Source organism: Tympanuchus pallidicinctus, unplaced genomic scaffold (assembly GCF_026119805.1).
Source record: "Tympanuchus pallidicinctus isolate F22 unplaced genomic scaffold, pur_lepc_1.0 scaffold35, whole genome shotgun sequence".
Classification (NCBI taxonomy): Eukaryota; Metazoa; Chordata; class Aves; order Galliformes; family Phasianidae; genus Tympanuchus; species Tympanuchus pallidicinctus.
The window spans coordinates 1,500,419-1,527,635 of NW_026294753.1; the positions used below are offsets into that span (position 1 = coordinate 1,500,419).

The 27,217-nt window shown below is 43.9% G+C and overlaps 1 protein-coding gene across 5 annotated transcripts in view; it reads right to left on the reverse strand.

Annotated features, from left to right (window-relative positions):
- Positions 1 to 230: 230 nt before the first annotated feature.
- The window catches only part of EYA3 (EYA transcriptional coactivator and phosphatase 3), a 43,975-nt gene continuing 16,988 nt past the window's right edge, over positions 231 to 27,217 (reverse strand). For 2 of the 5 annotated variants that reach the window (XM_052699201.1, XM_052699198.1), the window contains 15 exons: positions 25,744 to 25,826; positions 24,272 to 24,338; positions 23,485 to 23,627; positions 18,741 to 18,878; positions 13,194 to 13,276; positions 11,606 to 11,789; positions 9,662 to 9,801; positions 8,334 to 8,417; positions 8,060 to 8,149; positions 6,894 to 6,952; positions 5,942 to 6,102; positions 4,728 to 4,842; positions 4,232 to 4,353; positions 3,859 to 3,959; positions 231 to 3,041 (listed from right to left, as the gene is read on the reverse strand). In XM_052699201.1, coding sequence (XP_052555161.1) covers positions 2,961 to 3,041; positions 3,859 to 3,959; positions 4,232 to 4,353; positions 4,728 to 4,842; positions 5,942 to 6,102; positions 6,894 to 6,952; positions 8,060 to 8,149; positions 8,334 to 8,417; positions 9,662 to 9,801; positions 11,606 to 11,789; positions 13,194 to 13,276; positions 18,741 to 18,878; positions 23,485 to 23,627; positions 24,272 to 24,338; positions 25,744 to 25,826 — 1,651 coding nt within the window. In that variant the 3' untranslated portion in view covers positions 231 to 2,960. The remainder of the gene's footprint in view (positions 3,042 to 3,858; positions 3,960 to 4,231; positions 4,354 to 4,727; positions 4,843 to 5,941; positions 6,103 to 6,893; positions 6,953 to 8,059; positions 8,150 to 8,333; positions 8,418 to 9,661; positions 9,802 to 11,605; positions 11,790 to 13,193; positions 13,277 to 18,740; positions 18,879 to 23,484; positions 23,628 to 24,271; positions 24,339 to 25,743; positions 25,827 to 27,217) is intronic. The other 3 variants (XM_052699200.1, XM_052699203.1, XM_052699202.1) reach the window with 3 other exon arrangements.

Consider the following 27,217-nt stretch of genomic DNA (forward strand, 5'->3'; position numbering starts at 1 on the left):
CACGCAGCTGTGCTGGAAGGAGGGATGTGTGCAAAAGGGAAGAAAAAAGGGAAATATGAAAAGGTGCTGTGTGCCTCAGTACCCAAAAAGCGCCTTGTCCCCAGCCACCACAGCAGGCTCAGAGCCCATGACAGCAATGACAGTGCAGAGCGCTGCCCCGAGCCAGCACAGCCACAGTGGAGGCTGGGGAGGGACCACAGGGCTGGTGGACAACAGGCAGAAACTGTGACTATAGAAAATAAAAGACTTTATTTTTTTTTCCAGTTCATAGGACAGTTCCCATTACACAGAACGCACGCAGAAGCGGCTGCACCGCAGGCAGCCCTGGGCTTCCCATGTGAGCACAGAAGGGGCTCTGTGAGCTTCCCCGGGACGAGGGCAGCCCAGGGTCTGTGCAGTCAGTGGTGTGGGATCCTGGTGGGCAGCCAGAAGGAGGCCGCTTCCATTTGGCATTTGTCAGCAGTTCAGCTTACAGCCGGGTTGGGAACAGCAAAGGGACACGAAGCAAATCAGTGGTCGGGTAAAGGCGCTGCCTCTGCTGTGCGAGACAGGAAAACGCTCAAGAGCAGCCAGCAGAGGAAAATAATAAAATCGCCGGGTCAGCCTTTATTAAACAAACACAGAAATGTACCACCGACCTCCTGCTATAAAAGTACTTTACATACATTCAAGGAGACATCGTATAAATATCAGTATGAAATGCCACTGGCTGCAATAGGTCCGCGCTCAGCTAGAATTCTGTTGCTGTCCTAAAATTCCCTTAAAACATTTTAAAGTAAACAACCAAAGCAGGGCCTGCTGGCTGCAGTGTGCTCTGTGCCAAGAGAACGGCCTGCCAGCCCTGGACCCCCACCCTGGGCTGCAGGAGGCAGTGGCCACATGCTGTGCTGGGAGTAAAGCACAGGAGTGTGCCTGACAGTCAGCAGTCCTGCCAAGGATGGGAGGTGTCAGGGTCAGGCAGGGTAAGGCCCTGGGCAGCTGATGGAGGAGTGGCAACCAGCCCACAGCAGGGGCTGGGGGCTCTGAGGTGCCTTCGGCCCCAACCATTCTATGGCTCCAGCAGCAAACCATTGCCCTGCACCATCTGCCCCCTCCAGCTCTGCACTCCCGAGGCAGAGGCTTCCTGTGGAGATACGCAGCCCTGGAATGTCCGCCTGTGATCAAAGCACTTGGTTGGCATCTGGCGCTGAGCTGGCGGATAAGCAGATGGCTCTGAGGCCATCTCAGAGAAAGGCAAACTCCTCTGATTTCTATTTATCTTTACAGCCAAAACCAGGGCTGAAACAGAGACCAGGATCCAAGCCACGTACCTTCAGCAGCCCCAGCAGTGGTGAGCAGAGCACAGGACACACTTCACAGCAGTCCTTACAGGACAAATCCACGCATGTGCTGAGCCATGCCAGCACCCCCCCAGCACTGATGGAAATGATTCCTCACTTATTAATGCCATGATAGGAATGCAGCAAACATCACCTGCTCTTGTGGGCGCAACCTGAGCAGTCTGCATCCTTCCTAAGTCACACTCTGCACCTTTGAGACACGGGACACAGCTGGGTGATGCTGGGCTGGAAACAATCTGGAAGGGTTTGGGTGCAGCTGCAGCATTTGGCTCAGCAGCAAAGCATCCATCCATCCTCTGTACAGAAACCTCAGGCATCTGCTGGTTTGGTGCCATCAGGGGGCACAGGTGGGGGGCAGATCCCACTGCCTGCAGCCTGACTTGGCACAAAAGCAGCCCCCAGCCTCCAGTTGCCCCTTCTGGTCAGCAGTACTGCAGCTCACTGACTCCAGACTTATTTTCTGAGATGGTAGCAAAAGAATAAAATAAAATAAAAAAAAAATCAGTGTATCCATCACTTCCAAGGCCAGTGTGCTCCAGGCTGGCAAGTCACAGTGTGTTACAGAATTCAGTACCTCCTGCCAAGGACTTTATTTTGGTGCTCACTATGTAGTTAAGCTAATGCAAAGAATACAAGAAAACTGAATCTGATTCTACTAAAGGGAACACATTCTCACAAATGGAATCAGAAGAGCAGAGGCAGAGATCAGTGACCATATTCTTCTTTGTAACATCCGTGAGAATTTAGTTCTCTCTCAGATTACTTCCAGTCCAAATGAGGACTCTGTTCAGATCTCACCACTCTCTTCAATAGTGTTGCACTCTCTGTAAGGTTTGTGGGCAGTTTCATTTTCCCATCCAGGAAAAACCTGCGGGACCTACGGGACACGGACAGCTGGAATCCAATGATCCTCTGCTCATTAACAGGGCTCAGCCATGTGCATCCTACACACACTGCCTAGAAGCCAATGGGAGAAACCAACAGCAACACCTCCCTCTACCACGAACCACTTATCCCAGAATGGGAAAAATCCTATGTTATAGAAATAATGTAAGGATATCATAATAAATTAACTGCTTTTGAACACCCAGAGAAGGAGAGAGGACACATTTTCACAGCAGCAGAGGTATTTTTGACATTTTCATTAATATTTCCCATGGAAAAAACAAACAAACAAAAAACAACCAATATCTCTTTTTGGCTTTGCAAAACAAGGGAGGTTCAGCTCTGCCATCAGTTTTTTTCTATAAAAATAAGGTTTTATGTTTACTTGGGTTTCTATAACTAAGCAGAATAGAAAAGCAGAAGTATCAGTAAGAGCCTTCTCAGCTGTGTTACCCCCTCCCTCTGGAGACTACCTGCCAGAAGAATTCAGCTGGATTCCATGAGTCTCTTCACCAGTCAAGCTCTAGCTCTGCTGAGTCTAGTGCTTCTCACAGGACACCTCTGTTCTTGGCCAGGTCTGTGCTCCTGAGGAAATGACCTGAAGTCTACTGTACAATTTGCATTAGGTATGTTTTCTTCATCAAGCTGAAAATGTCCCCAGTTGTTTATGAGATCTTTGCCTCCCCAGTGATGGAGAGATTGCAGGAGCCACAGCCACACCTTTGCTCTGGCTTCTTACAGGAAGTCTAACTCAAGGGCTTGGTGAAGGGACACAAGGTCTGCATGGTTTGTGATCCTCCAGAAAGGCATGTTGTGCTGTAACGAGAAGATAAGGTCAGTTTTATTGGGGTGACTTTACAGCTGGGTGGAAGCAGTCAAGGTACACCTGCAGAGCTGGGCAATATAGCATTTGTGACAGCACTGACAGAGGGCAGCACGTTCAGAAAGGATCTCAGCCACAGAGCACGGCAGTATCTGAAGGTTATCTTATCTGCACGGCTCTCTGTGACAGGCACTGACTGTCAGCTACTTCACACAGTCCCAATGGAAACCTCCACGCTGGGCTGCAAGGCGCTGCTCCGCAGAGCAAAGCCTTCCCAGGCCTGCGAGGGAACCCATGCGGACAACAGCTCTGACACGTGGCACAGTGTGAAGCCTGAGAGACGCTGTCCTGACAGCAATCTGTGCTCTTCAGCACCTTTAATTTCTAGTGGATAGCCCGTCCGGATCAGTCAAACTGGTAGTTCCTTCTTATCTGTGATTCACACTTAATGGTCAATGCTGTGTATTGAGCTGACTGCTGGCAACACGTCCCGACTCCCTCAGTGCTTCTGAGAAATTGCTTTATCCATGCTATGATCAAGGCATGCTACACCACAATACTGTGTTACAGGGTCAGTCACACAGACTTCAAATATACCAGAACTGCAACCCCAAACAAGAGAAAAACAGAAAATTTAAAGCAGAGAGCCAAATAACTCCTGTGTTAAAATAGTGACAGATCCTTCATTAAAGGCAAGGTGTTCCACTCACTGACCCTGGCCTGAAGAAGCCCTGTAAAGTGTCCCTGAAATAGAGACTGCTACTGTAGCTTCCCTCTGATCAACACTGCCCCACATCCACAGAAACCCACCTGCTTAGCTGCAACCTCTTCATCACGCCCATCTCCAATTACCACATAGGTGACTTTCTTTCCAAATCGTGACACAATCCTCTCAAAACAGCTCTCTTTGCCTGCCAAAACACAATCCCACTGTAATGAGCTTTAGGCAGAACCAACCTGAACAAGCCCTGCTGTCCCAAAAATACATTCTTGTCTTACTGGGATGGGGAGAATGCCCAGTTTAGTTTCTAAGACATGAAGCCATCACTATTAGCATTCATCAGCATCTCCTCAGTCACAAGTGCTGCTCCGCTGTAGAAACTGTGTTTCCTGTGCTAAAATCCCAGCTAATCCACAGAAAAAATCAGCACCCGAGTGCCAGCTATCCAGCACAGCCCCTTACCTATTTTGGTTGCACTATAAATATTTTCAATGGGAAACACCTCGCCCAATCCATACAGGAGAACTTTGGCAAGAGCTGGCACCAGTTGGGTGGTTGTGATCAGGATGTTCACACAGTTTTTTCTGAAAGAAAAAACAACAAAGAAAGCACTTTTAAAGTCCTATCAGCAGCCAGTAGTGCTGAAGGCCACTCTGGGCAGCTTGCTCAGCTTTCCAAAGGTGCCATCAACTTTGCTGCCCAGCCTCTCTGAGGCTCAGATTTTAATTTTGCTTGCTATCTATTTCAAACAGATATTCTTCCACAGCAATGCAACTCTCTGAGCACAGTCTTACTCAAAGGACCTTCCTAACAAAGGATGCTGTCACAGGAAGGTCTCAAAGGGTGCTCAGCAGTGAAGTTTCTGTGACAAGCAGCACTACAATTACACGCTGGCACTACTGTAACTAAGTGAGAAGAATTGCTGAGAAAGGAACAGACATGTTTCCACTTTCCATACCTGGACTGTATGAGTAGCAGGGACTTTAATGCAGTTTCCAGCCAAGAATCTGTTAACACTTCTATATCAGTTCTTAGTCGCTGCAGAGCTTCCCTCTTCTGTGGGCTGAGAAGGCCTGGAAAGCAACACGAGTTCTCTCAGCTGAGTTGTTAAGTTTAAGAGAGCCACAGCTCAGTTAACACCTGCCTGTTCTGCCATAGCCAATATCATACTGAAGTCATCTCAAAGTTGAGACTGTAACAAGACAACAGGGGAAATCAGCTTCCAGTGACACAAGGGAGCCCTGTGAGGCTCTCAGGACACACGCAATAAAATGCATTTCTCAAAACACAGAAGTAGGTGTTGTGTGATGCCACCGTATATCCTTACATACATGACAAAACTCCACATCTGGGTTTCCCACACATAAAATATGCACAAAGTCTGCTCCCAACCAGAAATCAGGTAATTGTGGAGCACTGGAATGCAGGCTTATAACCTTCACGGCTGCAAGTAATAGCTGTGATCACCCATTTTTCAGAATGTCCAAGAAAAAGTTGTATCAAGTTTCTTTTACATAGGTTAAGGGTACCCAAACCTGAAACCACCAGGCCAAGTCGCCTGGTTCTGCTCCATTTCTCAGGATGTCAGTGCCAAGATTCAAACTAAACTTTACTGACATTTGCTATGAAATACAGCTATGGTTTGCATCTTTATTACTGCTTTGGCATCGGAAGGGAAGCACAAATAGAAATTTTTAAAGTGATTTTGTGAACAGACTTCACAACAGGAGATGTCATGTCAGACCGTAAGCACAGCAGCCAAAAGGGTGAACGTGTAACTTGTTGACAATGGCACAGTAAAGGGCTTTATGAGACATGTGGAAAGGCCTCCTAAGTGGAGTGATATAAAAGTCATTTAGGCCCATTCTGTGCAGAAATAGGCAGTCTTTCATTCAAAAGTAGCAGAGGGACACTGAGCCAGACCTTTCTATTAGATACAGGATTGACTGACCTCTATCTACTATACAGTAACTCGGCCACTGCACTGCAATGCTGCTCAGTTTTGAAAGATGCATCCTCTTAGACTCCACAGAGACCTGATCTCAGAATGGTTACTTTTCATATTCAAACACTTAGGAAAAGCTACTGTATGGAACTGCCACCAAGAAAGACCAAGTGTGGTGTCACCAACTCTGCCTGGTGTCCCACACCCTGGTGCAGGGCAGCACTCACCTCCAACGTTTGTTTTGTATTTATCGTAGATCTCTCGTACCCTGCGGTAACGGAAGGCCAATTTCCTCATCCAGTCCACTCCACCTTGGACACCAACTGATGAACTGTGATTGGCATTGCTTCCTGAGCCACTGAAGCCATCCGTAGAGAAATTGTAGTTGCTGTTAAAGAAAAACTGATTTGTTATGTGTGCTACAGCGTCAGAATCCCTACAAACTTTCTGGCTGGGTTGGAAAAGCACCATGAAGAACTTTGCACAACCACCACTGCACCTCTGACAGAGACCAGCTGCTGTGGGCAGTGTGCACCAACACCTAGCTACACCTGCTGCCAGCCCTGAGCTGCTGTACTGAAATGTATTGATGCAACCCCTCTTGCTCACCCTCCAACACAAAACCCTCCTTTGCTCTTTGCTCTCTTTGATATCAACATTCATCCCACTAGACCTCTTGTTCTGCAGTGATAAATCTCAGCATAGTTTCTTTCTTCCTGACATACAGGCACTTCTCAGACCTTTCCATGAGTCAGTTCTGCTAATGAAACAGAACACTGATCCACTCTGCCTGAGTGTGTATATGATCAGCTCACACAGGGGTGCAAAACCATAGGCAGACTCAAAGGCCAAAATCATCAAGTTTGAAGTGCTAGTTCCACTTATTTCACATGACTGAAAACATAGGTAATATTCAAGTTAGACAATATAATTCACATTGTAATTGCATAAGTCTTAACCTTTCGTAGGTCTTAACCTGCCCCCCTCTTAACTTCCCCCCAAAAAACAACCAAGAGGAAAAACCACCACAGAAAACCACCCAGCCAATAAACACCATTTGCCAAATTTCAGCTCCTGCACAGTGCTGACCTCCATTCCTTAACCCCATCACAGTTTGATCCCTTTCTGAAGCCCCACAAAATAAACCAGACTGCATCAGTTCTACATTTCATGCACCACCTTAAATCCTGGCCGTTATCATCAGATGCCACATCTTCTATGTGTACCTGGTCACACTCCTGTTTGAGAGAGAAAAAAAAAATCAAAAGCTGCTGTTGTAATCCAGAAAGATACCAAAATTTGCAGACTGGAAAAGAGAAAGAGATACAACAATCTCCTCACATTTGCCAACAGCAATAAACCAAGCCATTCTGCTTCCATGAGCCCAGATAGGGCTTCCATTAGCTTTGCCCTCCAGCACTCCCATTAGCTTTGTTTCACTTCACACTGCCTACAGGCCCTTGTCAAGACTGGGATTTGATGGACCAGAAATGTCCAAAAAAAGGAATTTTCACAACATTTTGTGTTGTCAGCAAAGAAGAAAACTCAATGTTCACTAAACAAGTTGTACTGGAAGTTCACTGCCAGTCTGGAAATCTATTTCTAACCACTCAATTCCAGACTACAGTATAATTTCACACCTCCCCATATAGCTCACAGTACTCTCTTCACCACTACCTAGTAATACATCATAGCATATGATACAGCCATGATTAAAGCAAAGATTTACATTCAACTTCTGTGAAAGTGGTGCAGAACAGAGAGATGTATTTTATTTGGTAAAGACTGGTGTGTGTGAAAGAGAATGGAAGCAGAACAGAAGTCCCTTGAGAAGAAGAGGAATGGGAGAGCAGCAGAGAAAGGTTGTGGGAATAGAGGGGAAGACATCAGTGTGGACAGCCACCTATTGCATGGAAGCACACCTTCACAGCTGTTACACAACCAGCGTGACCTACTGGTATGCTGGCTGAGACTGCAAGTTGTATTCTGCCTCTGGGTTAGACAAATACTGCCATATGGGTCACTCCTTTCTCCACATCTCCATTTCAAAGCAGGAACAGTGAAAGCAAAATGCTTCCTGGTTCAGAATGAAACTGTAATACAAAGCAGGCATCACTCTTGATGCTTTAGGCACAAGTAGAACCCATGAGAGCCAGCAAAGCCCACGACACAAAAGTGTTCAGGATGCCCTGTCTCAGACAAAAAGAATACCCCTTTGATTTGGCCATGCTTAGGACCTGTTCAGTTTTGGCAGATTATTACATTCCAGTACTGACTCGATGAGAAGCACATCTGCCCTCACAAACTCTGCAGTGTTTTGTGTCACAAAAACATTTGCTATGTACCTCCAAGTCATTGAAAAACAGGTGAGTATCAGCTACTTCAAAAATCATCTCCTCCATTGAGAGACCTGAGCCAATTACCAGAGTTGGATCCTGGCAAAACAAAAGGAAATAATGTCAACTCTTTTCCGCCCCCCCAAATTGGCAACAAGTCAGAAGTATCACTTTATGCACTTAAAACAGAATATCATTTTTCTATTAATTTTACAGAAATTGACATTTACTTCTGCTTTACTAATGAGAGATTATTTTTCTTCCACATAAGAGACAGTATTACCTTGCCATATTTTTGAGCATAAGACCCTGTGAGAAGTGAATGGAAAATTATGATGGTCTCATCCAGGTCCCAGAGAAACACTCGCTGTGTAGAGAGTAAAAGCAAGTTAGAGCTGAGATATTCTCAGTATGGTCCTACAATAAAGCAAGCTTTAGGGTTCCTTTTGTGGTTAGTTGAAGATATGAACAACAGTGTTCATCCCACAGGCTAAATGAGTTACTAAACTTTTTCAGTTTAGTATGATGGAGTTTACACACCGAAACAGTGCAACCAAACACACAGGGTAAGACTCTGGATCAAACCTCTCTAAGCTTCTCTTGCTTCTATAGTTACAAAAGGAAAAAAAAAACAACAAACCCAAACTGATAATGAACTTTAAAGCATTGCTAGTGTAGAAATTTACTGCCTGTGATGTAGAGAGCACCAGGTAAATGACCTTTGTTAAGATAAATAATGAGGACTGGCTGTCACGACGAACAGTTTCGGTACAGATGGGCTCTGATAAACTTGAGAAGTTAAGCCAAGAGGAACTACAAGACATTCACTGATTGCAGATTCTTCATACATGGTAGAGTAACCTCACAAAGGTCCAAGATGCAAAGTGCTGGATGGCACAGTGGACACCAGGTGCAACATGACTTGCAGCACACTCTACCTGTAGATAAGATGAACTGCAAGCTGATGGAGGGAAGGTAATTCCATTCTGCTTGTCCAGCTGAGCAGCCAGCCAAGGGCTGCTAACACAGTCACCAGCTTAGAGGAGTGCTGAGGGAGTTGTGATGGTTTAAAGACAAAGCAAGAGTGACTTGCTAACTGCCCACAGCTATGTGAAAGGGGAACCGCCAAGATGACAGAGACAAATTCTCCTCTGTAGTGCTGGATGGAAAATTACAATGGAAAAAAAAGAAGGAGGCAAATTGCAGCATGGGAGATTCTGGTTGGAGAAAGAAAATCTTCTGCAGGTGGGTGTGGTGGGACACATTATTAGGTAGGTGCACGATCTCCAACCTAAGAGATTCTCAACACTCGGCTGAACAGAGCCAGTCACCCTGTTCTGGTGATGGGGACGGCCTCTCTCCAAGCAGGAGACTGCCTGAGAGACAGACATCTGCTCCATTGAAACCACTGTGATTCCAAGACATGCTTAAGTGAAACTTGTCAAGAGCCACTGGAAAACTAATCTGGGGCAATTCTCCAATAGCAAGAGTTGTAAGGATTTCCTAGATTATCCCCTTTCACTTCCAAACATACAGAAGGAAAGAAAGAGAGGAGAATATTTAACACCACACCATTCTACAACTCTGCCTGTAGAAAACATCCCCACTTACCTCCAGTTCACTGTCTTGTGAAGAAGAGGTGTCTGCTTTCCTTTTCCCTCTGTTCTTCCCAGGGATATTTTTTCTCGCCTGCTCATCTAACTCTTTACTTGCTGTTGCTCTTGACAATGAGGGACTTGTGGATGCATCTCCTGCAGAAAAAAAAAATCAAATAGCACTCATCCTCTGTTTTATTATTCAATAGCTTATTTTAATACTTTTTGATACCGTATCAGAAACTCTTAGTCTGGAATGAAACTACAAAGGAAAGTATTGAGTAATGTCTGTCCATCCTAGATTTCCCAGGTTTGTCAAATGCCTTTTCTGTGTGGAGCAATCCTATATGAGACATGCTGTTCTCTCCTCTGCTGACACTACTCCCTCCTGTTCCACCACAATACAGTGAAACAGCCCAGGTACAGTTACCTACACTATGTTCATCACACACAAACCCACAGAATGACAACTAGAAATCAAATATGCTTACACTACAGCTACACTGCCATGCCCCCACAGATCAATCAATCACAGGAATGTTCTTGGTGCTGGAGACAAAGACTTGGCCAAGCAGCCATTACTGAAGTATGAATAAACTACAGAGCCTATTCTGCAACTGCTAAGAACTCCTGCCACAGAGAAAGGACTCTAAAATAAATAACTAAGTGTTTTAATGTGCAGACAACTATGATCACAATGGGAGGTACCCTCTGAATCCTTTACTAACAGTTCAATGAGAAGATTTACTATCCCAGGTGTCTGACTACTTCAGAAATAGGACTAGAACTCTATCAGGAATGCAGAAAGGCACAGGGTCATCCACGTCTTCTCCCAGAGTCACCAGACCAGTTTCTGACCACTGACAAGACAATCTGAAAGAGTTTGAAATCAGCCTGGGTCTCGAGCATGAAGTAATTCATGAAAATTGAGCAATTCTTATGAAAATTCATGTGGAATGGTCAACTCAAAGTGCTCCTAAACTTAGAAAATGTCACTGAGAATGTTAACGACCATTCCCTGGTCAGTGCCTTGAAATAAGAGGTCACAATCAAATTAAAATAAATTCAGGAGAGTAGGTCTCCTGTTGTTCACCCCAAATAGAGGACAAATACTCTTGAAAGAGGCAAAACACTTGGAGAACAATGCCTCTTGATTTCCAACATCACAGTGTGCTGTTTGCCACCACCTTCTAGAGCATTCCATAAACAAAAGAGCAGTTTTAAACACTGGCAAGTTCAAGACCACTGATGTGTATGCCTTGCTCACTGGCAGCCAACTATCCTTGATTTCCATCATGCCATGAATTTGAGGACTTGGGAGTGATCAGGTACTACTGATGGACTCTGGGAGGATGGAGAAGGCATCTCTGAATAGTCAGGATCTACCACTAGAAAGGAGAGAGAATTAAGAAAGGCACGATCACAGCGTGCAAAGGGACACATCACCAAGGAGTGCACAGGATGTAACTGTGTTTGTAGAAACTGAAAGCAAAGTGTGAAACCCACACAATAAGTCTGGTAAAATTCCTGGAGTTGCGTGGCGTGGGCAGTTACATTGGAAGGAGCACTTCTGGGCAGCAGCTGTCTTTCTGGCATCCACTGACAGAGCGTATCTAGACTGAGCCCTGACACATGACAGGAGGCAACACACCCATGGAGCTGCTGTCAGCCCTTCTGCCAGTCACCCTTGGAACCCCCTCTCTCTACAGCACTCTGAGCACATGGTTTGTGTCTCCTGAATCACAGCAGTGTCAGACTTCCAATATACAAGTCTGGCCATTCCACCATACAGACTGCCCACGAGTGAGGCAAGCGTGACAATGGAAAACAAGCGTCCTGTCCAGGTCAGAACACAAAGGTGCTGCATTTACATTCCGGAATCAAGTTTTCTCCACGTCTGTATACTGCACTGTTTATAACAGATACCTTACAGCCACCCCGTTAAAGATGCAGCCATTACCAGAGGAATGTCTCTGCACTGTCCGTGTAGGCACCATGGCGTTTGCTTTGTCAGATGGATACGTAGCTGTTGCTAATGCAGAACTCTCCGCGTTGCTGTCTGCTGGTGTTATGACTCCAAAGCCAGAACTTGGGTAACACGTCTGGTACTGACTCTGGCCAAGGATTGTGTACGTAGGATATTCCTATGAGAGGAAAGGATCAGTTACTATAGGGTACTCCTTTCAGACAGCGTTATCTATGATGACTTTTATACTAAGTGATGTTTGTCAAAGAGAAACGTCAGCAAGAGCACAGGCTGACTTCATGTTATTTCCTTCTGAACACGTAGGAAATCCCCCCAAAGGATTGAGACATACAACTTCCCAATGGCTACACAGCAGGTAGGTTCTGCTCACAGAAGGCCAGAAAACACAGGGCCCTTCCTCTGCCTCCAGTTTCTTCAAAAATAGATTTATGTGAATGATGTGACAGTTACAGGGGAGCACCAAGTTCACTCTGTCTGTCTTCTAGAATTGGTTGCTTTGCCTTGTGATTTACTTGCTGATACGAGATGTAATGACAGTGACAGATCAGCCTTGGCACTGGGTCAGCATGCAACTCGATCCAAAAGAGGTTAAGTGCCTTTATTCATGTCCTTACATCAGGAAGCAGTGTGGTCAATGAAATCAGTCAGGGCACCTGAACTCAAGCTATACCTGAGGATTTTCATTTCTGCTACTGATGTCAACAAAACAGCCACCTCCAAAAGCCACGCCACTCTCCTCTGGCACACGGTGCATTCCCAGTTCCCTGAAGGAACATTCTGGACTTGTGAACTTACATCAGTCTGCATCACCACCCAGGAAAGCCTTTTCCTTAGTTCCAAGCAAATTCCTGATAATGAAAGAACCCTAAAAAGTAGCACTGTAAGCATGCAAGTGTTTCGCTTTGGCCCTTGGATTTCCCACAGCTCTTATATCCTCAGTCTGCAAAGCTGAAGGGTTCATTCATCACACCCAAATATTCAGGATGCCAGTTAACTGCTGACTCAGGATGGAGAACACAGTGCTACCTCTTACAGCAGGTCATGGTGTAAGAAGGAAGGGCTGTGTGTCAGCTTCACAGCTTCTTAATTTTGTTTGACTTTAAGTATCAGAATGTTTATCCCGCTCACTTTTTTGTTTATTTGTGCACAATCTATTTTCCTTCTCTTGCTGTGGGAGAACAAAGGCATTCAAAAGATGTCCAAACATAATCCTCCCTTAGTTTGGTTCTAATAATCGTTCTTTTGCTTCTTCTCCAGTGTCTCTCATGGAGGATCTCAATGCTGTGCTTAAGGCTCCCACACAAACAGCACATAAGGAAACAGCTATAACAGCTCAAGTAAATTAGCTGCAAAGGCCAGAGGGATCAACAGTGTGGTCAAAGATGCAGCAAAAGTAGTTTTGCTGACTTTGAGTTACAAACAGAAGCCTGCAACTTTAATACTCACTGCATTTCATTTAAAGCGATGCAAACATTTTGCCTTCTTACGTTCGTTTCGAATAACGTGTTAAACAGAAGTGAACAAGATGCTGCACACAAATATAACAAGGAGGAAATTTTACCTGTGAGATGCTGGCTACTGCTGACGTGGAAATATTGACAACAGTTGAGGATGTAGAGACTGGACTGGCATTGGTAGTTGATGCTGTAAAATTAAGAATTACTGCATATATACATGTTTCTGATGGTGTGAGAGACAAGACTGATTGCAGGTGTAAAAATAAGTTCTTACAAGGCCTATTATGCATGTAATTGTGCTTCTAGCAGACAAAAAAGTGTTGGGGTGTATCTAGAAACCAGCCGTATTTCCACTGGGCTTAGAGAGGAGGAGAGCTGACACACAGTGATCTTTAAAAATGTATGCAGCATTTCAGAAATGTTATCCAAAGCTTCGAAAAAGAAAACATTTTCTTTCCATGCCTGCTATGCAACTGGAGTTCAATTCAGCTTCATACCTTTCTTACAAGTTTTAAGATGACAAAAATCACATCCTGATATTTAACTATTAGCAATTAGAAATGAATCAGAGTAGACCATGGATATGGATGTATTTAAATCAGTCCTGGTAACAGTGACGTTTCTGCTTCCTCTGGAATTAGTACTGTTGGCTTAATTAGATCAAAACAACAGGGAATTAGAAAAAATATTTCAAATACTATAAAAAGAATGCTTCCTACTAGAAATAAAAACCCCACACCCTATGGCACTACATCTAGTTTTTGGAAGAGAGTTCCTGAAAGAAATTGTTATGTAAGACAAATTGTTAGGGACATTAGTTGTTAGTTTAATAGTCTTCGTGTCAATGCAGTCAGCCCTTCTAAAACACAGAGAGGCAGCCAGAGCACCTTCTGGGAACAAGAGTCACTTAGCACATTTTATGGTTTTACAGCTATAGGGCCACACCATTAAACATTACTCCACACAGGGCTTCAGTAACCTCAAGATTAGTGGAAAGAAATCCTGAAATCAGCACGAACAAAGCCAGCATGTACTAAATCAAGGGTCACTAAGGAATATCTTGTGCTAAACCTTCTTTCTCTGCACACAAACAAAACCAACAACAGTCAGACGTTTAGGAAAAGGCTTGCAGAAATCCACAGTATCACCTACTGTATTATCACTAAAAGAAAAGCTTTTCTGCAAATCACATCCATGTAGAGTTCAACCCAAGACTGAAGTATTTGAGGTCCTGAAGGCTTCAGTCTTTCCATCCTAAGGAAGCTGCAAAGGGATAAAGACCCCACCACAAACTCTTTATCAAGAGTTTCCTACATTGCAAACCCAGGTGAACAGCTGGTGAACAGCTCCAGGAAAGAGGAACAGACCCACGGCTCAAGAAAGATGAAAAACAAAAGCAATGTATCTTAAAAGAGGCGCAGCAATAAGAAGTATGAGGTGGGAAATGTGGAGAGGTCTTTCTGCAGAAGCATAAATGAAGGCAAGTAATGAAGGCCTTGGGAATCCCATCAAAGATAGGAGCAACAGCGTTCAAAAAAACAAGAGGAAGAAAGTTTTGGAGAGTGAACATTTAGAAAAAGGGAGAAAGGCTGCATTGAACAGCAATAATGGCAATGAAAACACTCAAGTGCAAACATGAGTTTGCACTTATATGCAGCTATGTTTGCAAACATATGCAGCTACCAGAAGCAGCAGTGGATACCCCTCACAAGCAGCTGCTGAAGAGCAGGGGACAGTTTCCAAACTGTATGTGATACCGAAACAGTGAGAACTTGAAAAAAAAAACCGAGGGCACTGTGAAGAGCAGCCCTCCAGCAAAGCTCCTCCCTAACACAGCGTGAAGCTCCCAGGAAGCCGGAGGAGATGAACTGCTGAGAAGCCAGAATCATTCTACAGCTTCTCATCTGCAGTGCTCTGAAGAGGCTGCTTAGCCACTGAGATGGATAGTGCAAGGTATCACAGAGAAGAGCTTCCAAGAGCTGTGACTGCTAAAACACAGCCTCCCCACAATCAACTTTGTTGTTTACCTTATAAACTCTGGTCTCATTCCAAGATTCCTTCTTGAATTATCCCTTATCTATACAAAACAACAGATCAGTTCTTTACAAACAGCTCTCACTGCCCTGATCACACCCTTTATTCTGCACTGTGGGTCTGCCCCTTTACCTGCAAATGGGCCTAAACCACACAGAGATGTTTGACATGGCTGTGCCACAAGAACTATTCATGACCATTTCACAACCTCAGTTTTCACAGACCTGCGAGCACAAGCCTGTGCCTTGAAGCTGCCCTGTCTCTTTCTCTTCTCTCTTCTCTTTTTCTCCCCCACTTGCTGGGAAGGGAAATGGTGATTAATGCATTTTACATTTCACTTGGCTGCTTTGCTCACACGGGAAGAAGAGGCTGGGCAAGCAGGAGCCATGTCACTTCCAGCACTTCATGGAGCCTTTGCCACTGCCACCACTGCCACCACTGCCACAGCTTGCACAGTTGCTACCAAAAGCAACATTCTTAGCCACTAAATGCACCTGACACATACCAGGGTTTAAATATCATGTAAACCCAATTAAGAGTTAGTCTGCAGGCTACACCATACTGGTCACGCACCACAAAACATTTCTGCTGGGCCAGCAGCACCATACAGCAGTGTATCACCCTACTGCCTTGTTTGGAGAGAAACAATTAAGAGCCTACCAGCAAATCAACTTCAGCTCCTGCTCTCCTGCACAGATCAGGTGTTTTCATAATTCTAAAGAGCCGACTGAAGAGAAATTCTCCATGTAACATAACATGAGGCTGCTATGTCACGTCCTTACAGGAGAACAGCTCAAGTATTTCAACACCCTGACCAGGGCTCCCTGCTGCCTCATTTATTCCCTACCTGTTTTCTGTGGTCCATCAGCTGGCAAACTCATTCAGGGTCACCTCATGCAGAACTGTTTTTGACAAACTCCTCTTTGTGATTAAGACCAATGCTATAAAACATTACAATTTGTTCTGCCTAGAGGAGAGCTGTATTTAAAGGATGGTCGTATTTCATAGAATCAGACTGGCTTGGGTCAGAAGGGACATCAAAGATGATACAGCTCCAAATCCTGCTGTGGGCTGGCTGCCAACAGCCAGATCAAGCTCTAGACCAGGCTCCCCAGGACCCATCCATGGCCCTGAGCACCTCCAGGGATGAAGCACCCATCAGGGCAACAGTGTCAGCATCTCACAGCCCTGATATTTAACCTAAATCCCCTCTCTTTTAGATGAAAACCATTCCGGCTTGTCCTATCACTATCAGACCATGTAAAAAGTCACTCTCCTCCTGTTCAGAAGCTCTTTTCAAGAGCCCCCTCTTCTCCAGGCTGAACATCCCCAGCTTCCTCAGCCTTTCTCCATAGCAGAGTAGCTCCTGCCCTCTGAGTTTCCTTATGCTCTCCTCCAGACCCTCTCCAACAGATCCACATCTTTCTTGTGCAGGAGGCCCCAGACCTGGATGCAGCATTCCAGCCAGATGGGGCCTCATGAGGGCAGAGCAGAGGGTAAATCCCCCCTGCCTGCTGCCACCCCTCTGCTGACTCAGCTCAGGGTACTGTTGACCTTCCAGGCTGCAAGCACACACTGCTGGCTCATGTCCAGCTGTTCCCCACCAGAACCCTCAAGTCCTTCTCCTAAGGGCTGCTCTCAATGAGCTCTTCTACCAGTCAGTACTTACATCTGGGATTGCCCAGACCCAAGTGCAGCACCTTGCACTTGACCCTGTTGAACCTCAGGTTTACAAAGATCCACCTTTCAAGCTTGGTCAGGTCCCTTTGGATGACATCCTTTCTTTTTTCTTATCAACTGCACCACTCAACTTGGTGTCTTGTATTTCTAATCTTAAACCACAAATTTGAAGTCTGTTAAGAATAAATATTACACTGGGCTATCTACTGTTGCAATGAGTCAAGATTGAGCAAGTACCACAACATTCTATACGTCTTTTCTATTTGCAAAATCCATGCTAAAACCTCTTTATTACTTAATTACTCTCCTCTACTCATTACACCACATCTGGATGCGAGATTCAGTTTGGGGCCTCAAACAGATGACAAATGTTGATAAACTTGAGCAGGTCTGGCACAGAGCCACCAAAGTGGTGAGGGAGCTGAAGCACATACCCTGCAAGAGAAGGCTGTACAGCAGAGTCAAGCTTGAAACCCCATAAAGTCAGATAAACGGAACCAAATTCATACTGTATTCATTAAGATCTATGTTAGGGGAACCTTTAAGCCTAGCAGAGCTTGTTAGCTGCAGCTGTAAGCTACAGTATTATTCTTTGCATTATATGGCTTCTCCTATACCCACTCTTTAGTTTCTTGATGTTACCGTGCTGTTTTGCTTCATTGTTGACCCAAACTTTCCAGAACTGATCATTTCATTCTCTGTTGGTAGCCCACAGTCTGCATGTTCATTAAGCTCCTCCAGAGCCAGAACAGTGTTATATGGAAAAGGAATAACATCATCTTCACTGGGGGGATAAACTGAAAGAACAAATCTCTCTACTTCTGGGAAATCATCCTCAGGCAAGGCTGTTGGTGCTGCAGAGATGGTTTCAGTGGGGTCTGATATCAGCCTGCCACATAGAAAATAAGTTACCAAGAAGAAAATCAGGTTCTTCATGCAGGTGTACAGCAGGAGAAGAGAAATGGTCACAACATAAAGAGAAAGGTGCCCTAACCTGCCAGAGGTAATAATTTCACCATCATGATAGTCACTCGAGGAGATTTCATCACCATATTTTGGAGATCTGTGAAACCCAAATGGAGAAACCCAAAAGCCCTGAGCAACCTGCTCTGAATTCCATGCCAGCTGTTCCTCAGGCAGGAGGATGAACCAAAGATCCCTGAAGTCTCAGAATTACACACCTGACGTCACAACGACTAAGAATCCTTGAACTGCTTTCTAAACATCACAGAGACGAACTTTCATAATTCATCATCCATGCACAAGTGGCAAAAATTCAAGTCTAAGACAAATAGCTATTTGCATGTATTTGCCACAAGCAACAGAATATCATTACTCAGCTAAATAGCCTATCTACATCTAAAAACTGCTTTGGAAGCTGGTGAAATTCAGCACGTGGCTTCTTAGATATGACACTTCTGGCACTGGGAGTTATCTGTAGGCCAGTTCTGTAATTACAAATTCACTTCCTAGCAGATCTACCAAGCTGGAGGCCTGACACAGCAACACAAGCAATGTATCTGTGGGGGGGTGTAAGCTGTGTGTGTGTGTGTATCATACATGAGCCCACTACTTCCAGACATAACAACAACAAAATCCAGACTCCGTCAGTATATTTACTGACTTCAAGCTAAAATCTACCAACAAAAAGCTGCAAGAACATTCCCAGTAAACACATGCAAAAGAACACAACATTTAGTCTCCTTTCCCCATTCCATTTGCTCTTCACCCTGTGAAGTCCATCAGCATGGCACCAACAAGCCAGCCTGGTGCATACAGAGGTACACAGCAAACACAAAACCAAACAAGCACACACAAATAGAAAAGAGACAAAGCATAAAGAAGCATGCACAAACCAAGAACAAACGTGCAAGCCTCTCTATTTGTGGTACTCAATTAGGTGGAGAGAGATGCAGATAAAAACCATGCCAAGTTACCTTCAACGGAATAAGAATAATGTGCTGGGCTGGGCTGGCTTGTGGTTAACCCTGTAGTGCAGGTAAGAACACTGTGCTGACTTGTAGATGGAGTCTGAATTAAACCACTTTCAGGTTTCATACCTGGCCACAGTGCACCTAAATCAGATAAATTGGACCAGTTATAAATAAACATGCTGGGACCAAACAGCACGCTGCTACCTCAGAGTCAGACTTTTGCTTGTGACAAAAGCAAGGAACAAATCACACATGAAAATGTTTACTTTCTGCAATAAAAAGTCCTGATTGTCAGGCAGCACATGGATCAGGGCTGCTGACAAAACTTGCTGAAAAAAGAAAATTAAAAACACCAACAAGACCAACCTCCAAAGCTATCAAATAAAAACCCATCAGTGTAACAGTAAGGCTCACTGCCACGTAGGTAGGAAGGAACTGCTGATCCCTGAGCAACCAGCATGTAGCAAAGCTGGGGTTGGAATTTACTGATGTCAACACTTGTACTCCTTTACTAAGTTTGGGGTCAAATACTTAAAAACAAACTAAAAGTCAGTCCTTTTCATAGGCTGAACACGAGGAAAAATAGAGCACAAAGGAAAAAAAGACCACAGAGTTTCCTCTAGACCTTCTGTCATTCTCGAATCATTCATGCCCGTTCATGCCAATACTGACCAAAGGACATGCAGCAGTGTCATTTTTAATTCCTATGCATGAGGCACACACAGGCACTGTGGTTTCAGTTCAGGTGCTACATTAAGGTCCATTCTGCTATGCTGGAAGCAATGACAACAGTGCCTGACCTCAGGAACTCACCAAGGCCTGATTCTTCTGGGCTCCCCAGGTTTGTTTTCTTAAAAGCTGTTTCTGAACTCAAATTTCATTTATTTCCTTTGTTTCTTGCAATTGTAAGTATTGGAGTCTAAAAGCTGCTAAAGATTGAAGATGCTACAGCTCTTCCACCCTCCTGGACAAAGATCTGCTTATGGGAAGCAGGAAAAACTCCCTTTGAAATGAGATACTCCATTTTCAAGAAGGGGTAGAAGAGAATTACATTCAGTCTTTTAACAGCATGACTGACAGAAGGGTGCTGAGAACCATCATTTAACCACATTTATGACTCGAATTATCAACTCAGAGTACATAATACAGCCAGCAGTTAAAGTTGCTGCAATCCCCAGTGCAAGAAATCTAACCAGCTGGGGTTAATCAATACCTAGTTAAAGGCACTTCCTTCTGACCTGCAGTAAAAAAGCAGGAATTAGTTGGGATAATCTACTTAGAAAGAAGAAGGAATGCACAAAGCTGAGGGACAAAGGCCACCTGGAGCTAGAAACAATGTTCAGGGCCAGCAGAAAGATGACCTTCCATCTCAAAACCTATTCAACCTTGGGAGGGGTGTAAAAAAATTAAACAGGCACCTGTGAATCGTATGAAGTCACTCATCTGCATGGTCTTTCAGGGTTTTGATTCCTGTTCATTATGGTTTTAAATCTTGAAAGCCATGATAATTAGCAAATAATAGTGAAAGAATGATTTAAGGAAGATTGCAGACATGCTGCAGAAACTGCAGGGCAAATATATGGGAAACAGATCTAAGGAGAGCAAAAGGTGTGGTATTTTTAAGTAGCTTTTGGAGAAGACAGTAACCAACAGTTCCTTACAGTGCAAGATCAGTGGAAAGCAGCAGAGAACACCAAAATCAGACAGTCACAGAGCACACCAACGTGCCCACCCACTGTGATGGTGAAACACAAACAACACTGGAACGCTGAGGACAATTATCACACAAGGAGTGTAAAGCCAGATCAGATAAACGTGTCAGGGGTGCCCACAGGGTTGGCTGTAGGTGCAGCAGCTAACTCAGGCATCTTCCAACCCCAGCCTTCCACGGCTGCCTTGCTCAGCGAGGCACACCTGGCCCTGGTGATGCACGTCCTTCCCTGCTGTTCTGCAGCAGCACAGCTTCCAGGATGACACGGAGGATAAGGGAGCACAAAACCCCCCCACATCAGATGGCAGCACTGCAGCCGAGGCAGAGGAATGTCACAGAACACATGTATGGAGACAGAAAGGCCCCACAGGACAGATCACCACCTGTATGTTCTGCTCCAGTCCATGTAAGCCATCACATCTACAGTGCTTCTAACCCAACTAAAAGCCACAAGGCTTGTATGTCATCACTTGTTGTAATATTGGTTTTCACAACTATGTTCTATACATAACAGTGCACTACGTGCCAGAAAAAATATTACAGCACAAGGAAAAGAGTCAAATAGGCATCCTATATTTTATATATGTTCATATTTATATATATAGGCCATCTCTTCTCTGAAAGCAGCACCCTGAACCGAGTGTTTGACAGCTGGCTTGAATTTCATACATAAAACACTTCTGCTTTGCTCCTAATCTATGATGCCTTCTTTTTGGCATAGAATAAAACCCACAATAAGAAGAGATGCAAACCTTGGGTTTGCTGGTAAAATATCTAATCAATCTAGTCAATCCAGTCAAGTTCTCACATTGTCAAAGAAATACTGGGAGTAGAAACATAATTAGACTTTCCTTAGCACTGCACATGGTAAGCCCTGCACCATACACCCGGTCCGTCCATCTTCCCAGTATGATGACACAGATACTACTCCAGTCTGATTCCATTACTGGAAATGTGCCTTCTAGCATTTCTGTAACACTTGAATTTAGACTAAAAATTCAGGTACTTAATAATAGTCCACAAAATCCTTACCAAAACATTTCAGTAAGTGAATTGATTGCATTTCAGAAGAAGTTTAATGGATGAAAGTTGCTATGAAGTCAACAGAAAATGCTTATCTCTTGCCTAGGTCTCCAGAAGATACTCTGAATGCAACAGTAGAAATTAACAGTTAAACACCTAATTACAGAAAAAAAAAGGTAAAAAAAAAAAAAGTCACAGTAACCAACATCCACCACCAACAAAACATCACAGAACCCAAATGAAAAACCCTAAAATGCAAAATACAAAACTCAGAGAAGAGTCTAAAATACCCTTATAAAACATCTTGACCTAAAACTTCAAATGAGCGTTTCCAATATTTCCCACTGGAAACCAACAACCACTGCCAAATGCCTTCAAACGAACCTTCAAAGCAGCCACAGTGCACTGCCCACAGCAAACCACCAATAAACACCAACCTGGGGAAGGAAACGAAACTACCAGCCACTGTTTAGATGCACTAAAGAGACTGAAAGTGGGGTGCAGGCAGCAGGGATGAAACGTGCTTTCCAATGCCTGCTATGGGCTGGGTCAGGCACGCTGTCAGCAGCAGAGCATCTGGCACCACCCAACACTACCATGGCACAAACAAGACAAGGAGGGTTTAGAAACATGGCAGACCACCTGCCCTAGCTACCCTGCAGGTTACACCCTGCAAAGTTTCTTTCTGATGGCATTCAAGCAGTTAGAATAATGTATTAATACAGCACAAATTTGATTTGGGAGATATTGTGCAAGTAAACCCTTGCGGTCCCATCATTCTATTCCTAAGGATGCCCTCAAGCAGAAACAGAAAAACCACCTTTCTGATAATAAAATGAGAAAGAAAAGGAGGAAAAAAGGTGCATGCATCAGTTCTACATGTTGACCACACTTGAAAAGGTAACAATTTGTGCTAAATCACATAGTAATGTAACTTATGTCTAATAAGAATGAGGCCAGTTGCATCTGTTTTTCCACATCATCTTCCAAAGATAACACAACAAATTAATTGCTTTGTAATATACATATATATACATATATATGGTTCTGTTATATGTAAAATTAATTGCTCTGTCAGTGCCTAACCAGCCATACCTGCTTAGGACACAAAGGCATTTAGTTCTCCAACGAAGGAAAACTCATCCTTTTAGAGTCTGATATCCTAAGATTTTAGCACTGAAGACAATTTGGCATGAGGCTCTGTTAATTTAGCTAGGAAACATGATTACAAATCCCCAAGACAAACATTTCATGGCTATCTCATAGCTGACAGTCCACTGTGTTACCTGCATAGAAGGTGATGTGCTGTCCTCTCTCACAATAGAGCAGGCACTGAGGGGCAAAACCACCTGTGCTACCATACGTACCAAGGAAGCACATGGTGAACAGCTCAAAACTTGTCATCAAGCTTTGGATTTTCAGTTACAACAGGATTCTTACCCTGCAAGCTTTTACAAAAGCTGCCATGGCTAATAGAGGGCTCAACTATCAGAGCAGCTTAAGCAAACTCACAGGCTGAGTAAACTCAGTGACATTTTTGCATGAAATCTGCATTTGGTGAAACGTGAGATAACAGAAGTCTTAATCTTAGCCAACAAAAAGGAAAAGAAAAATATATTCAAGAAAAGATGCTCTAGTATGGAGCCTTCTGTGATTTGCACAAACAGAGCCATACCATAACTGGAGAAAATGATGGCCCTAAACTAAGAAGCATTCAGCAAGCTGCATGGCTACATTCAAATTACTGTCCAGAAAAGCAGTTTTGTTAAATAAAAAACAAAAAAGGTCTTAGAAGATGAAGTTTCATCTAGAGATGGCTCACACTAAACCACAGCTATTGCCATTGACACACACCTTTCCATTGCTTCACACAGATCTACAATTTAAGCTGGGTTGTGCTCTCCTCTATGTGCTGCTCTCCAACACACCTGGTTAATCTTCCTATTTGCTTTTTAATGAGACGTAAGAAAGTAACTGCAGGCACTGAGAAATCTTTGCAAATGTATTTCTTACCAAAAGGAGGTAGTCCATAGGTTTGGGTGGTCTGGGGGTAGATGGTGTAGGGCTGAGATTGCTGTAGTGCTTGGTACTGAGTCTGACCAGGGTAAGGGCTCATTGTTTCGGATACAGGTACAGAAAGGATATGTGCATATGGCCTGATTAAAAGAGGGAAGAAAAATTACACACAAACAAACCAACATAACTTTTCACATATGCAGTTTTCAGCCTCCGAAGCCAGAAGACGCATTATTAAATTGCTTTAGAAAGAAGAAACAATCCTCAATTACTGGGACTGCGAGGGCAGGGGGAGCGGGGCCACAGGAACTCCATGTTCCAACAGGCATGAGCAGTTAGTTTCACCTATGGTGCCTTACAGCAGCAAATCCTAAAGCTAGCAGAATACAGTGGTGTCAGAACTAATGGAACAGACTATACAAAAACAAACACAGGAGATTTAGGCCTCCTGTACCATGCAGTGAGAAAACATTTTATGATGCTCAAATACGGTGATTGGTAACATCTTACACTCCTTTTATAGGCTTGTTTATCTCTCAAATGCTATTCAACAAGATCACTCCATTGTTAATTAATTGAAGAGGTCTATTCATCCTTGGAATCATTAGATAATGGCCACTGAAGCTGAAGGATGACTTCCATTAGGCTCAGTGTGCACAGCAGTGAGTGCCTGCTGCACAGCAGATAGGGGAGTGTGGTCAGAGTAATTAAAGAAATACATAATGATATGGAAAGATGACTTTGGAAAGGAGCTACTGAATTTTGTAACAGTTGTTCAACTTACTTTGCAGAATACATCTGTGAGGTATAATCATTTGATGACCTTGGGATATAGTCAGTGCATGTCATAACTGGAAAAAGAAAGTTTATATGATTACACAGATTTCTAAAACCAACAACTAACATCAGTTAATTACCTGCACACTCACATGATTTTCACCAACACAAGGTTTTTTAGTGCCTTGGATATCTGTCTTAAAGTAAATTCTCAAAACCCACAGCGTTAACCCACGTAAAAAACATTCTTGCCAATTCACTGCATATAATGCAATGCTTCCATTTTTCTGTTTGAATAAATCCACAGCAATCACACTCTAGAACAGATAAGAGAGAGTCACTCAGGCTGCACAACCTGAGTTCAAACTCATCTCAGACACCTCATGAGATAGGTCCCAATACAGCACTGGGGTGCTTCAGTTGGTATGACTTAACCCAGCAGCCACTGCAGCATCCAGAATTCAGATGAGCAGACCTGATAAACACTGAGCTGTTCATCAGACCAGGAAAGTGAGAATATGTAGGGCCTCCAGCACAGAACCTGGCACCATACAGGCCCTTGTGGCATGTCAGCCCATAAAATACTATGGTGCAGTGATCTCCAAGCTAAACAGTAAGTCTGACAGTAAGTCTGCAGAGTACATGAGTTTAACAGTTCTGACCCACAAGCACCATAGCCAAATTCTCAGCAAACACAGCTGCTTATGGATCCACGTAACTTATATAATTTGCAAATGGCTTAGCCAGATAGGCAGCAGATTTGCAGGCTAAAATTCCTGGTAACTTCTTCAACTGCATTGCAGCACACTGATTAAAATAGCAGATATGCAATCAGTTAGCAATGGGAAGTTGTATGGTATATATTTTTAATCAGGTTGAACTGATTTACAGTTATAATTAACTGTAGACAGTCAGAAATATTCTGCACAGGACTCTTACTTTCATAATAACCTCCAGCCCTGCTTTTCCAGGGAGAACAGATTCCACCTCTCACTTACTACACAATATTTTTAATTTTCTGCCTCAGTTCCCTCCCAAAGCACTTTGTAAGTAATTTCTGCAAACATTATATATAGTTCAGTCTAAAATTAAACATACAGTGTATTATTAGAAAAGACCCAACCAGCTGTGTAGAGATGATGACAAAACTGAAATCTTTCTAACAGGCATCATTATTAATTCAACCCTTCCCCAAAGGAAAATGACGGACAGGTAAGACACAGCAGTAACCAACTGCAAGTTTGGGGACAGTAATGGAAAAGTAGATAGGAAATGGTGTTTGCTTACCATCACACATGCAGGCATTAATGCTTTGTAAGCACCACAGCAAACCTTCACCTTACAAATGATAGCATGGACAGATTTTAAAGAGGGGATGAAGTCTGCACTTCAGTGATGAAACACAAAAGCGATGAGATCAGCAGCAGAAATGAGGAGAGCAGACACTCTGGGAGCAGAAGGATTCCGAAAGATACTTACTCTCAGTTGACATGGAAAGGTTTGAACCAAGGCTTGAAGATTCAGGTTTCTGATCGCTGACTTCGGTGTTGCTCACATGACTGCTAGAACAAACAAACCTAAACATCAGCGCTGTGAACCTCTGCATTAACATCCTTTCTTATCTTAACCCTCACTTCAACCTTCTGCACTGAGAGAAACTGACTTTTAACAAAAACTAGCTCTGCACACTTTAATATGTCACACAGAGAACCTAAGAGAGAGATCTGCAGCTCTGATTAGACATGAAACTGCCATTCAGCATGTTAACTCACCAGCTCATCTCTCCATATGAAGCTGCAGCCCAGCAGCAGACCTAGCAGCTTGGCACTGCCATCTGCAGTGTGAAGCACAAATTTCTTTCCTCCCACCTGGACACGGCCTCCTGCTTCTCTGCAGCACCTCAGACACCCACCAGGCTCTTCCATGGAAGTTTAATTTGCTGAATGAGCAGAAAAAATTGTGGGGGTGCTTTTGCTTCATTCACCCACCCCAGAGAGTGACCTCCACCTGCCCTGCTCCTTGCATGCAGCTTTCAGGTGAAACCCTGGGGCCAGCAAGGCAGTGCTGGGCAGAGTGTGGGGATGGAAGAGCTGAGCAGTGAGTGCTGTGGATTTGGTCTCATGCATGTCATTTTCCTTCCTATGGCTGGGGAAAAGGAATGAAGTTTGCTCAAAATGCATGAACTGGTGTTTCTCCCCTCTGAAAACATTCATAACCAGACTCTGTGAAAACCTTTTTTCAATGCCAGTAGCTGAACAGACTTCATTAGAACATTTTGAGTTTTGCAATTAAAAAACCTCACATTTCAGAAAAGACTCAGAGCATTCATCTACTGCACTTCCTGTGGGGAAAAAGTCCTGTGACTCCGTGACACAGTTAACCTGTGGCTGTCAAATTCCGTACAGCTTGCAAATAGGCTGAGAGCTGCACAGCTACTTCTACTTATCACTTGTTGTGGAAAATGTGACAGCAGATAAAATTCCTGGTTATACTCTATCAGCCCTTGTTTCTTCTAGCTTTCTCAGAGTTACTCCTCAACGCACACACCTGTGCTTTGGTACAAATTCATCCCAAGCACTCCTGTTCTCCATCATTTACCACCTACAAGAGCAGAGGCACCCCTAGGCTGGGCTCCTCTCACCTTACGCTGGCTGGAAATGCAGCTTCCAGCAGTTTCTAACATTCGGGTGGTGAATTTCACACTGCTCACTGCTTCTTGTCAAAGCATTCCCTTCATTATTCTTCGCTTAATAATCACGTAACTACTAATGTAATTCAGGGCTTCCATTAACATGAATGCATGAATGGCACACTGTGCTTACTCCTCACTCACACTGAGATGTCAGCGGATCCAAAAAGAAATCTTTATTTAGTTTTTGCTGTTACTCACAAGACAAGAATAAATCCAAATACAGACATCCTCTCTACATGAAATCGCAGTGATTAGCTCCTA